At 56.1% G+C, this 16082-nt stretch overlaps 1 protein-coding gene across 2 annotated transcripts; it reads right to left on the reverse strand.

The window, feature by feature from the left end:
* Positions 1 to 92: 92 nt before the first annotated feature.
* CBX6 (chromobox 6) lies at positions 93 to 14727 on the reverse strand. 2 transcript variants are annotated; one of them, XM_084506428.1, is made up of 5 exons: positions 14594 to 14727; positions 14364 to 14407; positions 14148 to 14213; positions 13938 to 14004; positions 93 to 7059 (listed from the first exon to the last, which is right to left on the reverse strand). In XM_084506428.1, the coding sequence occupies exons 1-5, from the start codon at positions 14660 to 14662 to the stop codon at positions 6136 to 6138; spliced, it is 1170 nt and encodes a 389-aa protein (XP_084362554.1). In that variant the 5' UTR covers positions 14663 to 14727; the 3' UTR covers positions 93 to 6135. The 2 variants fall into 2 exon arrangements, with proteins under 2 accessions (XP_084362554.1, XP_084362553.1); XM_084506427.1 differs by having other exon boundaries at positions 93 to 7113; positions 14594 to 14726.
* Positions 14728 to 16082: the final 1355 nt, after the last annotated feature.

The raw sequence follows: 16082 nt of genomic DNA on the forward strand, positions 1-16082 counted from the left end.
CAGCTCAGAACAGAGCATCCTTCCCCGTTGCCCCCATCCCACCTCCCCCCCAGACCCCATCACAACCCCTCCCCAAGAACAACAACCACATGTGGAATGTAACAATTTATTGGGGTTAATTTTTTTTTCCTTTTTTTTTTTTTTTTTTTTCTTTTTTAACTCCCCATTTCTGGCATTGATACAATATTCAAGAGCAGCAGAAAGAACAAAATGTACAAGAATACAAGAGTAATTAGCACAACCCCCACCCCCAAAACCTGGAGCAAACCAGTTTTTCTTTGCGGGAAGCGCCAGGGGAAGGGGCGATTCAATCGCCCCTCCGGCGGCTGTGCCTCCCACCCATCCGCTCTAGACAGAGTTTAGCCAGCTGGGAACTGGATTAAAAACAAAACAAAACACCAAAAAAAAAAAAAAAAAAAAAGAAAAAGAAAAGAAAAAAAAACGAAAACAGAACAAAAGCAAACACTATTTAAAATGAAAAATGCAAGACAAAAAAAAAATATATAGATATACAATTCATCCGTGCACAATTCTTAAATGCAATTTTTTTTTTTCAAAATAATAAAAAAAATTACAAGATACATATTTAGGTTTGTTTTAAATTAAAAAAAAAAAAAAATGACCGCCTTCACTCTGTATGCCAAGTGAGGGGGAAATGAAGGGACAGATGGGGTGCACCAGAACCACCAGCACTCTAGGAGTTCGTTCTGCCCTTCTCTAAGAGAAGGAGTAAGGCTCTGGTGCTGCCAAAACTCAAGCGCAGGCAGGATCTGAAGCACCCGAGTACCACAGAGCTCAGTGGGGCAACCTCGGCCTGCTCGGCGTTGGAAGAGTTGCAGGAACCTGCAGGATTCGAGCCTAAGCTTGGCACTGGGGAAGGTGAAAGGAAGAAACAGATGAGGCAGGCCCCTGTCCTCCACCACCACTGGATGACTTTCTACCCAAAAGGGAAACAAACGAAACCAAAAAAATCCCAAAGTAAGAGAGAGAGTCCTCCGTTCTTGAGGAGCAAACAAGGCTTCACGGCGGGGGAGAGGGGGAAGGAGGGGAGGACAGCAAACCAAGCTAACGGGGGCAAGAAGGGGGGCACGGGTATGATGACTTCTTCCTAACACGAGTCATCATGGCCAATTTTTATTTATCTTTTATTCTGTTTGAGAACTTGACCTAAGGCCACATCCGCAGCAGGCTGGCCCCTTCGGCCACCTACCTGCCAAGGAGAACCTACCTGCCTCTGCTCTGCCCAGGGGCAGCCTCGGGCCCTATATACCAGGGCAAAGCCAGAGCCCCACAAAGCTCGGAACAAAGCCACGAGAGCCGGGGCTCTGCTGGGAGCTGTCTCTGCAGGGGCTCGTCCTGACCGTGCCCCTTCTTTCCCTGCAAGACGGATTTTTCCAGCTGCTCCCGAGGCTGGTGTCGCGCTGACCGTGTCCAGCTGCCCTTCCATCACTTGGTTTCCTCCACGTGGCACATCGGAGCTCCTGCTCTGTGCTTTCCAATCCTCCATCCCTGGCACCATTGGAGGGACAGGGGTTCGAGGAAAACCCCTCAGAGGGACCCTCACCCGGGGACAGCCCCACAGAGGCTCCATTTCGCACCGTGCAGAGGCTGGAAGGGACAGAAGAGCTGCCGGAGACAGCCTGGTCTCCCACGGGCAGACCAAGAACAGCGCCTTTTGCTGCTGGAAGGAGAAATGTGAAGAAAAGAAGAAGAACTCGAAGCCCTGTGGCAGCTTTTTAAGCGCGGCAGCCAGGACAGAGGGCGCTTTGGGCTCGCCGCACGGAGCGCGCACGGGGTGGGACGGGACGGGCTGGTGGCAGAGGGGAGGGGGCGTTCCTTTGATCTTGGGATATTTCTAGATAAAAAAAGTAAAATAAGATCCCAGCTCTTGCACGATTATTGGGCGATTGAAAGATGCAGCGAAAGCAAGCGACATTGGAGTAAAAGGATGCGCCAGGCAAGGAGGAAAAAGGTCTTGTCAGAAGGGGGGGGGAAGGAGGCGAGGGGGGAAAAAAAAACAAGCAAGCACTTAGCCAGACACGCGCTCCAGGTTTGTCACACCTCCCTGGGGAGAAAGATCTGCTCCCAAGCCGTCTCACTAATGCCACGGCCCAGACCGGGCAGAAGCGGGGGGGACTTGGGACAGCACCCCCAGCACGGCAGAGCCCAGAGAAAGCTTTTCCTCTTCTGCCAGGAGGCCCCCAAAAAGGTGGTCGCCTCCAGGCAGCTGCCGAAACCTCCTCTACAAAGAGGGGCCGGGAAAGGGAGTGAAATCCCTAGGAAGACTCAGCTCAGAGACAGCTCCTACCTGGTAAAGAGCAGGACTGGGTTTCGTTATTTCGTTATGGTTATTTCAGAAACCTCCCTGGGAACATCGGTATGGGGAGCAATGCTCCTCCGAAAACAGAACTCAAGTCGTGGCTCACCACAGCTGGGCCTGCTCACCACAGCCTGTTTTTTTTCTCTGTTTTCCACCCCGAAAGGAGCTCGCATCTCATCGGCTTCACGCTCTGCTCGGCCAGGAGGGAGGAGAGCACGAGACGGGAGGCTGCGGGAAGCACTGAGAGACCTCGACGGGTAGGGAGGGAGAGAGAAGAGGAAGCTCCCGAGGACAGCAGGGGCTGCGGGAGGTGTCGGTACATCCGTACATCCCTCGCCGAGCCCAGGGCACCAGAGAAGTCCAGGCAGAGAACTGTCCTGGCGTCCCCTGCCTGCCACCTTCTGTTCAGACGCCAACCTCTGGTGGCTCAGAGACCCTAAAAGGAGGAGAGGCGAGTCTGCGTGCCGGGAGGTGAGCCCCCGCTGGGCTTAATCCTCGGGGGGAGGGAGAGGAGAGACGGCGATTTGGCAGGAAAGGTACATGCCCACCCCAAATCTAGCAGCTTGCTGTGCATGCAAAGTCAAGTCAACTGTTTCCGTGTTGCGGGCCTGGCCCCAAGGCTCGGGCAGAACAAGGGCCGGCCCTGGCTGAAGGCCGGGAAAAACCATTTGGAGACTCCACCTTAGCTCACAGGAGAGGGATGGGAGGGAAGGGAACTCACTCCGACACTCGGGAGGCAAGGACGGGCAGGGTTTGCAGACAGGGGTTCCTCCAACACGCAACTTGCCTTTTTCAGCTAGGAGACGGCTGCTCAGTCCCAAGGATGCCTTTCCCTCCAGTTCAAGCAAGCCAAACACCATCCCAGACACACATGCTTCGATACTACAAAATACTCTTTTCTCTAAGGACCGTCTAAAACCACTACAGTTTGTGCAATCACTGCATTTATTAGTCATTTTTAAACTCTCTCTCTCGCTCGCTCTCTCGCGCTCTCTCTCTCCCTGTAGAAATTTTTTTTAAGCTTTTCTTTTTTTTTATGCAAAACTAATCATTTCACTTTTTCCACTCCATCATAAAATCTCCTCTAAAAACACAACAACAAGAGAACAAACATGGCACAGACACAGAGAATTACCTCCCTGTTTTTGTTTTTTTTTTTGTTTTCCTAGGGCTTACGGGGAAGGGAAGGGGATACTTTCAGATAAACTCCTCCCTCCACCCCCTGCCCTTTCCTAAAGGGCATGGGGAGATCTTTTCCTCCCATCCCCGTTGCGGAGCATGGGCAAAAATTTCGGAGGGGGAGCGCGACCCACGTGAATCCGAGGGTCGGTTGCTCAGCCCCAAGCGGCTCGTCCACCTGAGGGAACTTTTGAGGCTGCTGCTGCCTTCGGGTTAGCCGACCTAACCCGAAAAGAGCACGGGATCTTTGTTTCAGATCCAGAGGTTCAGGGTTTGGGTCCCACCTGGTGACCCCCCGGGGGGGGGATGCGTCACACAAGCGGCCGAGCTGTGTCTGCAAGCCGGATCGTACTCCTTTCATCGTACTCCTTTCTTCCTCCAGAGGATCTACCATGAGTTCCTCTGCCACAACAAGCCCCCCCATCTCCTCACCACAGGAAGAAGGTCCTCGCGGAGTAGCCCTACAACGACCCCACTGTTTTGCTCTTCACAGACAGTCCCCTTCGCTTGTCACTCTGGAGAGAGGCAAAAACCCTTCAGTTAAACAACTCCTGCCCCCTCGCCCCCACAGAACACCGCACAAGAGACACTGGGGAAAAGGATTCTGCCAAGCGAACACACCTTGGCCAAAACACATCAAGAGTTTCCTATTAAAGTTCCCTTTTTATCTCCCACTTAAACGCTTCGGTTTGTGGTTTTTGTTTTGTTTTTGTTTTTTTTTTTTTCAGGACCTCATTACCACGAAACGAAACACATCACCACACGCACACCAAACAGCAACTGAACGACCTAAAGTGACTGGCCGGTTTGCATCCACCCCACGAAGAAGCTCCTCTTATCCTGCAGCCTCCAAATAGTTGATTTTTTTTTGTTGTTATTGTTGTTGTTTAGAAGGGGGAAGAAGAGAAATATCTCCTTGCTATTTCCCGAAGAGCTTTTCCCTCTAGGTACAAACTTCGAAGCTGCAGTCGCACGGATAGGCTATGCTAAAATAAGGGATCCCCGGGTGTGCCAGGCACAGGAAAAGATGCCAAAGTAAAGACACAAAGAATACAGGCAGGTATTAATACAGACACGCACACGAGTCCAACGAGTTATAGGAAGCCTTAGCTGGGTGAATGGATCGGGGAAGTCTCTTTCTCCCTGCCCCTAAGCTTCAGCTGTGAATGCGACCGCATCCCCAAAGCCTCCACTGAGCTCTTAAAGGAGAGGAAAAGGAAGAGGGGTGCCAAGGGGGGAAGCTCCCGAGCAGAAGGGAATCCCCTTCCTCCACCCTTTTCCACCTCTGCACCATGTAGGTAGAGGTAAAACCCCTTGGCCCCATCCCAGGGATGGGGACGGGGCTGAGAGGTGAGGCTGTGTCGATCCATCGGCACCTCTTTGCCTTGCCACATGCAAGAAGGGGGAGAAAGGGGAGAAAAGGAGCAGCACCTCACCCTGATGCCCATGGCTGACACGGAGCCCAGCATGCCAGAAGAGGCAGGAGAAGGAGAGAGCCTGTTCTGGACACGAACAAGGGCGGTCGGGGCAAGAGGGAGCCATGAGGAAAAGGAGGGCCAGCGAGGGACAAAGAGAAGGGATTTGTGGATCGACCCAGGGGTGCTCTCAGGGGAGAGGACCAGCACACGCGTGCTTCTGATGCGAGAGAGACAGTTATTTCTTGTCAGCACCTTTGGGTGACAGTTGTACGGGCCCTTTCAGATCCCGAAAGGGCAGTGGGGAGCCCTCTTCCCCGGCTGCGGGACGGACGCACGGCCTCAGCCCCGCTCCCACCACAGAAAGGCCGGGAGGGAGAAGGACATCTCATGCCCTCTCCCCCAAGCAAGTGCAAGTGCTGAAGGCCAGGAGGAAGATCTGGCTGGAAGCAGGCTCCTCTTTCTCCTCCCTCTCCCCCCTGCAAGGCTGAGCAAGGCGGAAGATGCAGGAGGAGGAGGAGGAGAAGGAGGAGGAAGAGGAGGGCGCGGGCCACCTGAAAGCGGCCGGCCAACTGCCAAGGTAGCACCAATAGTTGGAGGGAAGGGGAAGCCGACGTGGGACGGTTTGTGGTGTGGGGCGGCCCCACGGCCCCAGCTTCGTCCCCAGCACCTTGCAGGCACCTCACGCCCCTCTCCTCCTTGCCCCGGGGGGCCTGGAGCAGCAGCACCGTGGGAGATGGCGGCTCCAGGCGGCGGGCCAAGGATGGCGAGGACTGTAGGGTCGGCGTGGTGGTGGTGGGGAAATAGAGGGATGGAAGAGACTGCATGCACCGTGAGGGGGGAAGGCTCATGGGGTGGGGGCTCCAGTCCTCTCCCATCCGCCCCTCAAGGCTCCGGAGCTCCTCTGCGGTTTTTGTCGAAGATGGAAGGGGGAGGAGGGGGAAGAGCGGCCCAAAGGCTCCGCCGCCGGTTGGACAACACCACACTCAAGGACAAACAACCACTCGCCAGCCCCACTGCCGCCTCCTGCTCCCCCCCCCTCCAGCCTCCGGGCAGGCAGGGAGGAGGAAGAGGAGGAGGAGGAGGAGGAAGGGCAGCGGTGAGGGACGAGGGACAGCGCAGGGGAGAAGGAGAGAACCAAGGACAGCCATTCACACCACGACTTCTCGCAGGGAGAGCTCCCCCCACGGCCCCCCGGAGCAGGGGGGGGACCTGGCTCGCTCACTTGCTGCCGCCTCCCCCGCCGCCCGCCGCCGCCGCCACCTTCTCGAAATCCTCGGCGTTGCAGAACTCCTTGATGGTGACGGTGAGGAGGTTGCTGGTGACATCCGTGACCACCACGTTAGAGCAAGGGGACATCTCGGGACGCCAGTCGCCGGCCTCCTGCTCCGGCTCGGAAGAAGAAAGGGACAAGGAAGGCGTCTGCCCCCCGCCGCAGCCCCCCGGGGGGGGACGCTTGCTGGTGGCCGCCGACTCGGGTGGGATGGAGAGGTCGAGGACCTCGGACTCGCGCCAGTCGGGGACGGCCGGGCTGAGGGTCTCGGGGAGCAGCTTGGGAGGGGAATCATCTGGGTCGGACGAGGAGTGGGGGGCGGGCGAGGGGCAGCCGGAGGAGCTGGAGCTGGGGGCGTCGTACGGGGTGGAGCCCATCATGAGCCCGCAGGAGGCCGCCTGGGAGCCTTCGGCCTCCCCTTTGCCTTCCAGGGAGGGGGCGGGCGCGGCGGAGGGCTTGTTGTAGAGCGAGAAGCCGCCGAACTTCATGTGGCGGATCTGGGTGCGGAGGACGCTCTCGCTGAACTTTTTGCTCTTGCCGATGACGCGGTTTCGGGAGGGGATCTTGGGCCGAGCCAGGGCGCCGGTGCCGTTGGCCGGCTTGCCGCCTTTGTCAATGACTTTGAGGTTGAGGATGATGCGGCTGCGCTTGGGCTCGCGGGGCTTCACCTTGCGGTTAATGATGCGGACGGTCTCCGAGAAGGGCGAGACGGGGGGACGGATGCCGGCCCCGCCGCCCACGCTCCCCCCGTTCTGGGGGTCCGGGCGAGGCAGGGGGCGGCGGGACATGCGGTGGCACCGTCGGATGTCTTTCTTGAGCCGGTGCACCGCGGCGCTGGAGTGGAGCTTGGGAGACGAGGTGCTAGAACCGGGCTTGACAGAAAAGTGTACATCCCCAATGTGGAGGGCCTCCGCCTGGGCCCGAGCCTGCGGTGGTGGGGAGAGAGAAAAAAAAAACAGGGTCAGAGAGGTAGCCTAAGCACAGCCCCATCTCAAGCCGGGCGCGGAACAGCAATACCATGTCACACACACAACAACAACACATCCACGCCACCTCTCCTCGAATCCACTGGTGATCTGGGCCCCAAAAACGCAGCTCTGTTGGCAGGAGCTCCCACTTTCAGTGTCAGACTGCCAGTTCTGTCCCCAGCCTGGCACCGAGGGGGCATCCCAAACTGAAATCCAGTCTCAAGAGAGGGGGCTCATTCCCCTCTCCTCTGGGAATGAGCAAGAGATGAGGGGGAGGCAGAGAGTACCACATCCAGTTTGCCTTTCCCCCTCCCAACAAGACATATCTGCTCTTCCACTAGGCACAGTAGGTCTTGAAAAACAAAGATGAAGGTGGGTGCGGGTGGTCTGATGGAAGTTGTCTTTGCTAAGCACAAGAAACGCGGAGACCCGAAGCTTAATTTTTAACGAGAGACCACAGGCAGGCTGCTGAGCCCTGTTCTGCTGGGTGAGCAAGGTCCGATGTTCAAAGCCGGGGATGAGGTGAGCTGGAGATCGAGTGAAGTTTAACTGCATCTCCGAGGAAGCCACTGCTTCGCCCTTTTGAACACCGAACCTTTTAAAGGCTGTTACTGAAACAGCAGGAGCAACACTGCCTTAACTGCTTGGTGCCAGCCCCCCAAGAGCCAGGGCAGAGGAACAAGACTTCCAAGCTCTTATGTCCCTCGGAGACAGCACCTTGGTTCACAAATCTGAGAGACAGGAGCAATTCCAACCCCATCCTCAGTTTAATGGGGCGAGCCCCCTCTCCCGTTACCCGTCTAGCGAGCAGCTTTCCCCATCTCGTGGGCACAACCAGAACTGCAGTGCTACGAGGCAGCTGCTTTGCTTCCCCAACTTTTTCTCTCCGCTTGCCCCCTCACGCAAGCCAAGCTCGGGATGGCCGCCTGCCAGCTGAGAGCTTAAGCACTCCAACACCATCTCCTTTGTCGCCCTGCAGGCTGTGCCTCCTACTGAAGAAACGCCTGGGGAAAAAAAAAAAAAATGTTCTTGTAAAGGCAGCAATCTAACAGATCTAAGCGAGGGGCCCAGGCCTGCTCTTGCACAATGAGCTCAGAGCCCTGGGCCCGCGGCCCCAGAGAGCTCTGCCGTCACCTCGTGCCCCTCGCCTCCCACCGAGGGCCCAACAAGAAGCACAGACCTTGAACGAGGAGGGAGCGGGGACGTGAAGACATTTTGTTCCTCCCTGGCTAAGGCTGGGTTGTTCCCTGCAGTTCTCCTTACATCCTGGCTGTAAAAGGAGTGCAAGGATGAGGCCTCCTTCCCCTGGCGTACACGAAAATGCAGACTGAAGGTTCGCCTGCGGCGGGGATTCAGCCTCACGCATCACCCCACGCCCAAAACGGTTCAGAAAAGGGATAGACACGGTTCTGTCTCAGGCATCCGACAGGCTGGAGCACAGCAGCAGCTCCGGATGAAACCCCTGCCCCTTGCCTCAACTCTCCGTGCTCCTACCCCAACCACTCATGATGTGGAGACTCCCATGACAGGGGGAGCGTCAATGCTGGCCACTTCTGAAGTCCTGCTGCTGTCCCATTTTCTGCCTGTGCACATCGATCAGCTCCTGCCCTGTCCTGACAGAGATCTGCCTTTGCTCGGTGCTTACGGAGCAGCTAGCACCCGGCACTGCTCCATGCCTACGACTCTCCCAGTGTGCCACAACAACCAGGTCTCCTTCATTTACTATGTGTCTGCATTTCCAGTAACTTCTGGGGCACTTCTTCAAGGCTGAAGCTGCCTCCAACTCATGTTTCAGCTCTCTGCATTCATTAAATTCCCGTTTTGGTGCTCTCCACGCAGACTGCATGATCCGTTGACCTCCTTGGCCAAACTCTTAAGAGACAGGGTAAGCAGGGAGCTCCCCAGCTGCTCCACTGCTGCTCCCAGCGCTCAGCTTCAACACCAGTTCCACAGAACAATATGCAAATCTGCAGGTTACCTTCAGCTTGTTTCTCCAGGTAAGGTTTCAAGAAAAAAATAGTATCGGGTGCTTTATCTAAGACCAACCCCCACAGCTCTCTCTCACTCACGAAGCTCCGTATTCCTAGCGCAGGATCAGGTTTATTCAGGCATCGACTTCACGACCTCCGGTCCCTTCCCTGCAGAGCACAGGGTGTTTTCGGGGCTCGGTCATTTCCTTCTCTTGCTTCCAACTTCAGGCAATGTGCACCTGCTGTTTCCAGGAGACTCTGCGTGCGGGTTTAGCTGCTGGAAACGTACCTCTCCCTGCTACAGGTGCGTTGCTCTACCACGCTCGAGAGCTGTACGAGCACCGAGGCTTTGACAACAAACCTGTTCCATCCTCTTGGCCACCTCACCGAGTCATTACTCAACCCAGAACTCTTCCAAAATGGGAACTACCTCGCTGGGGCTGGCTGTTTGCACCCGCAGGGTTTGCTCACCACTGAAGGAGTGCTCAGCACGGCCATGAAGTAATTCGCTCTCGGCTTACAGCTCAGCCTACATCAGGAGGCAGCTTCTGGAGGCTTGCTGCAGTGCTCTGTCACGAGAGCCAGGCAATTGCTAGGATCGCTTCCCTTCCCCCCGCTTCCCTTTTGGGATATGTATCACCTTTATTTAGCTTGTACAGCTCTTTCCCATTGCCTCTGGGAGCTCGTATTATCTCCCTTGTTCCCTACTATTTCTGAATAAATGTCCCTTGAGGCCCAGCGAGCATATTTGTTCATTCATTCCCTTAACGCGCTGAGGCGCACAAGCACGTACACCGACACGTGCTTTGGGAAGGCCTGCTTACCTGATTTGTATCAAAACCTTCGCAAGGTCCTTTTTTTTTTGTTTTGTTTTGTTTTCCTTCCAGATTGCAAGGCAACAGATTTCTCGTTAATTATTTCAAGATCGAGTGATTTCCCGTAGCACCGCCGCGCCACAGCAGCGCTACTCTCTCGCCCATTACTGGTTCTGCTTTGTCTTTTTTTCTCCACCTGCATTCCCACAGTCCTTGTTCCAAACGGCACTTGCAAGAGCTCCTCTTTCCCCTTTCTGGCTGCCATTCTGCCTTTTTATTGCCCTTTTTCTTCTGCAGCCTTCCAAGCGGCAAGGCGACGGCAAGCCAGTTCAGAGCACAGCTCTCCCAAGCAACCCCGCCATAAACCAAAGTTTCCCTCCTGGATGGGGAACAAAATGCTACAAAGGGGGAACAGGCTGCTTTCAAACCGCTCGGGGATAATTTACGAACGGGGAGGAGATCAAAAGAAAGCCAGCTCCAACTTCAGAGTTCAAGGAAGGGCGAAGTGACAGAACAACGCGCTGCTCTGCCCCTTCGGCCCCCCTCTCCTTCGCTCTGCTCTCGGTTACTGATCTCTCCCTATTAACCTCCTCCAGCCTTTTTCCCCTCAGTGTATTTCCAGCCACCCCGAAGGGGAGTCTTTGCTAGCCACCCACTGAGCCTGGAGACCGGGCTCTGGCTCTTAATAGCACGCGCTAGACTTTATTAGATTAGCTGGTGAGTTTTGCATTCCTCACAGCGGCGCGCTGAGGGAAAAGCAAAGCATAAAGAGCAAACCAAGCAGGGGGGAAGAGGAAGATCACCACGACGTGCACGAGAGGTTCGTGTCTCTCTCTAACCTTGCACAAGCAGCCCCTCCACCCTCAAGCTGAAGGACCTGTCCTCAAGGAAGGCTTCTGCCAAAGAAGCAGGAGGGTTCAAGCTTCACGCGCCGCGCTGCCCGTTTCAGACCGGGGGCTCTGCTTCCCAGGCACAAAGCTCGCAGCATACCAGGAGCCTCCCAAGAATTACAGCCTCCCGCCAAGCTTGATCTCAGCTGTGGGAAAGTTTGCCCCTAGTACGCAGAGGATAAAGACCCATTTCCTGCCCAAAAACTCTGCTGTTGGAATTCGCAGGGGTCCCTTACGGGGCCGGCCATCTCGGTAGCGGCCCCGCAGAGCCCAGCCCGTGGTTTCCCTTTGCAGGCTGGTTGAAAGGGCAAGCGTTGTGCAGCTCTCTGCAACTGGAGCCTGGCTCAGAAAGGCAGCAGGTGGCTGAAGATGCAGCTTTTCAGAGCTTTTCCCAAGGCGTGGGCCTCTAACCTGCTGCAACGCTTTCTGCAAACCCCCCTGGGTGCCTGTCTGCAGCTTTCGACAACTAATCCCTGGATAAACCTATCCCCACCTGCAACCTAAAACACCCACGCAGGCCAGGGGACAAGGGTGTACCAGAGCACGCATTTCCACGCCTTCCTGGAGGCTCAAAAGACCAAGTTCAAGCACTGACACACGCGGAAGATCCTAGCAAGCCACCGAGCCGAGGGCAGCCCAGTCGGCCATAGCAGTCCTAGGCCAGGCTCCGACTTGAACGTCACTCCATCCAGGCCTAATCTGCTCAGCCAGCAGATCAAAAAGAATATTGTTCTAACTGCCAACCCCAAAGGCTCCCTCCGGGAAGCGAGAGTCAAATTTCTCCCCCTGCTTCCGAAATTCTCACTGGCAAGAGATCCCGCAGCCGAGAGCCACAAAGGTCGCTGGCGATGCGCGAGGCAGAGCCGAGTCCCGCTCGTCCCGCGGCGTTATCAGAGGCCACGCCTGCATCTTCAGCAGGCCAGAAGCTTTGACCGAGCCGCACGGGGACCGAACACGACCTGCTGATTCGTGTGCCGGTCCCAGCTGCTCCTCTAGCTGCTCAAGGTTTGCCTGAACAGAGCTCCAACAAGTTGAGATGGAGCTGGCTGAGACGCGGTTACTTCTCGCTGCCTGGCCCGGGGTGTTGTTTTTTTTTTTTAAGGCAGGATCAAAAGTCGCAGAAAACGGCAAATTGAAGCACCGGCAGCTTCACCAGCTCTGTCTCTCCAAGCTGCAAACAGAGTGAGAGCGACGGGGCTCTGCCCTGCCCTGCCCAAGCGGGCAGCAGCCTTCAGGAGAGCACGTCTTCCCCCTCATCTCGGCCCACCTTCTCCGAAGTACCAAACCTAGCAGTTACACAAACCTACGGGTTTTCGGTAACATTTGAGAAGCTGGCAGAGGGAAGATGTGCCACGGAAACGTGTCAGGGATGTGATTCAAAGGATGCTGTTGAATAATTCAGGTTCCAAGTTTGGGAGGTTTTAAAGAGCAAGGGGGAGAAGAGGAGGAATGAGTGGGTTTTTGTTGTTTTCTTTTCCCTCGCTTTTTTTTTTTTTGTGGTTGTTTTTTTGTTTGTTTGTTTGACCGAGAACAAAAAATTGGCAACGGATTTTGCCGTAACACGTTCAGAATCAAAAGAAAATAAACTAATTAGCCATGGTAAAGTCAAAAGCACAGAATAAACAAAGAAGGAAGATACTCTTCTACCACCGAACAATGCCAGGTGTTACAAATACCAGCATTTTTTAATTCAAGCAGAGACCTATTTTAAGCCAGCGGTTTCCCTTTAAGCTTCCCTCTGCATTGTTGGATCCCTACACACTAGGGTTTCATTTAATGCATGACTGCCAGAAAGAGAAAAACCAACTAGTCCAGTTTCCCTGTACACAGATGAAGAGGTGGTACCGATCGCTTACGTTTGGCGTTTCTGTGTCTGCAGACTGAAAAACTGTGAGCAGCAGAAGAGGCGAACGGAGGACAGAAGAGAAGGAGGACAGATCTAGCACCAGGACTTTCGGAGGATTACCACTGTCCCCTGGGTTTTGCTCGGGGCATCAGAATCCGCCCGTTGCTGCATTTCTCCTACGTTACGCGCTCTCACAGCGGAGCAGAGGTGACACCCTACCCCTGGTTGTTCCCAGTGCTCATTCAGTTCAAGTGCTACACTAACTTGAGTAAAGCTCCTGCTGCTGTCAGCAAGAGGAGAGCATTAACCTGTTTCACAGATGGGGAAGCATGCACAAAGGCTAAACGACTTGCTCAAAGCCACAGACTGCCTGGGTGATGGAGACACCTCGCTACACGGTCCGCTCTGGCCGTCCCAGGGCTTCGCACTGGATCGAAACCAGGGAAGCTCTGAATTTCCTCATGTGCCTTAATCATACAAAGGTGCATTGTGCTTCTACGTTCATCTGAAGTCTGTGATCAAGATAGTTGGGGGAGGTTGTGGGGGGGAGGAGGAAGGAAAGCAAGGAGTGCTTTCCTTTGGACTAATAAATCCACAGAGCTCGCATAGATGTCACACAGCTACCAGGCTTCCGAATTAAAAAAAAAATAAGTAAAAAATGTAAGGGGAGAGCTGCGCTAGGACTCCCTTCGTCATTCTTCCCTGCAAGAAGGCAGAGCTGCTACAACGATACCTCCTCGCGAAGGCGCAGGGTCTATCAGAGAGGCACCGCCAGCTCCAGCTGCTACCCTACACGCAGCAGAAACATTCCTTACCCCCCCCCAAAAAAAAAAAAACAAACAGCAAAACCAAACCAGCCTGCAGCTTACGGGTCAAACCACGCGGCTCCCGCGGAGCACCCAGATGCTGCAACGCGAGCAGCAAGCGGCAGGACCCCCGGCACGGCCGCTCGGCGCGCTGCGAAGTGGCAGGAGGCTGCTGGAGGCAGCGGGGAGCGGGGCAGGCTCGCTCGCTACTGCGACAGCGGCAGGAGGCCGTGCAAGGAAGGAGGAAGGGGGGGAAAGGAAAGCAAAGGAAAGGAAAGGATTCCGGAGCAGGGAACCGCAGCCTCGCCACGCACAGCCCTGCGGGTGCCTCCCTGCCCCCTGCCCCGAGCGGGGCGCGCGGAAGCGCGGTGCTTCCAAGGGCACGGCTCCGCCAGGGGTCCTGCGGTGGTGGCGGTGGCGGCGGGCTAGGCCCGAGTTGTTTAAATAAGAGTTACCTTCAGGAGAAAAGTTTTGGGCTTCGGTCCTCTCTTCTTGGGGCCGTACAGCTCCCGTTCCCGTTCCCTTTGGGGAGCCGAAGTGGGGAGGAGAAGTTAGAAGGGGGTCCAGCGGTGGGGGGACGCGCGGCCGCCCCCCCCCTTTCCGCCCCGCTCGCCCTTGCGGCACCCCACGGCTGGGGTAACCCTACAGGGCCTGGCCCTACTCACTTCTGCTCGAAGGCGGCGATGAGGCGCGAGTCCAGGATGTTCTCCTCGGGCTCCCAGGTGCTGTACCTGCCGGGGCGGGTTGGCGAGACAGGAGCAAAAGGGGTGAGCCCCCCAGCACCCCCATAGATCCCCTACCAGACCCCATGCACCCCCCCCCCCCCCCGAGGAGAGGAGGGGAGGGAAGGGGGGGGGGGGGCGCTGCCCCATTGCACTCACTTGATGGCCCAGCCCTTCCATTTCACCAGGTACTCGATGCGCCCCTGAAAAACACGGGGGAGGGAAGGGGAAGGGGGGGGTAAAAAAAAAAATAATAATAAATAAAAAAAAAAAAGATGGGGAGGGGGGATAAAGGGAGGTGAGAGCGGGTCGGGGGAGGACCCATAGCAGGCAGAGGAGCATCCCACCCACCCCACAACCCCCCCCAGCACCCCATAGCGGCCCCGCACCTTTCGGATGCGCCGCTTGATGATGGACTCGGCGGCGAAGACGCGCTCCCCCACTGCAGACAGCTCCATCTTGGGCTCCTCGGCGGCGGCGGCGGCGCCCACAGCCCATAATAATCCCGCCCGCTCCGCCTGCCCCCCCCCTGCACCGCTCCGCCCCGCTCCGCTCCGCTCCGACCGCCCCCAATGCGCCCCCCCCCAGCCCCAATCCCAACCCCAACCCCAACCCCAAGGCGGGGACGCGCACGCCCGCGCGCCCCCTCGTGACCCGTCCTCCCCCCCACCCCCAAAAAAAAATAAATTGTGAAAGGGGGGGGGGTTAATGGGGTCGAGGGGGGGGGGTTGGTACGAAAAGGAGCGATGCGAAGTGCAGAAGGATGGGGAAAAAATGGGGAATGAATCAAAAAATGTAAAAAAATAAAATGGGAGGGAAAAGTGCAAAAGGCCTCGTTTCGCTGCTTTTCGCGTCATCGTCTCTGTCTCGTCAGGCGCCGCCGCGAGGGAAACAGGCCCCAAAATCGTAGTAATGATCATAAAAAATCAAGTGGGTGGGTGGGTGCTCGGGGGGGATTCCCCGCCTCGAGTGCTCCTGTAAAAGCGCCCCCAGTTACCATCTTGCAGGTGGTAACGGGGCAGGAGGGGGGGAGCTAAACCCCAATAATGCCCAACAAACCCCAGTGAACCCCAAAAACCCAACAAATGCCCCCAGAAAAACAGCGAACCCCAGCCAAGCCCAAAATGACACAAAATGGCAGCCAGGCCGGGGGTCCCCACGGCCCCGTGTTTGTGCTCAGCCCTCATCCTGCACCGTGAGGCACCTGGAAAAGAGCTGGTGGCCAGCACCTGTCGTGTTTTGGTGTTTTTAATTGCGTTGATTAATGCTGTCCATACAAACGAGCGCTTCAGGCTCCCCATCCAGGTGCCCCCAGTAAATGGGGGCTCCCCAGGGCCTGCTCCTTGCCCCCTGTGACAGGAGGGAGCTCAGGCCTGCTGCCTGGCCCCAGACCTTGTACAGGTCTCACCCCAGCCCTAGCTTTTTGGCCTCTTTTTGGCCTCTCCGAGCAGAACCAGCAGCTGAGGAGCCACATCCCTGGGTATTTCCCTTATTTCGTTCCCGTTTCCAGTAAAACTCTCAGACAGAGGAGCTGGCGGTCCCAGAGCAGCTGCTGGTCCTCAGAAGAAAATTGTCGGGAAGCAACAAGACGTGTGGGTGCAACCAGGCCTACAACCCCTGGCACGCAGCGTTTGAGCACAGGAGGTGTGAGAACATTTTTATTTTATCGATATAAAATAAAATAATATCGATATCACCTGCTCCGAGCCCCCAGGCCCGCGATTTTGCAGGCTGGTGGCCCGCAGGGTTGGCATCTCCACCCAAAGGGCTCCGAGAGGTGCTCAGCCACCGCTGCCGCTCCAGCACTTCTGTTTTCTCCAGCACCGCACGGATCGGAGGGGTGGCACAACAACAGATTATTAAAATACACACACACAC

The sequence above is a fragment of the Aythya ferina genome, assembly GCF_964211825.1.
Source record: "Aythya ferina genome assembly, chromosome: 1".
Taxonomy (NCBI): Eukaryota; Metazoa; Chordata; class Aves; order Anseriformes; family Anatidae; genus Aythya; species Aythya ferina.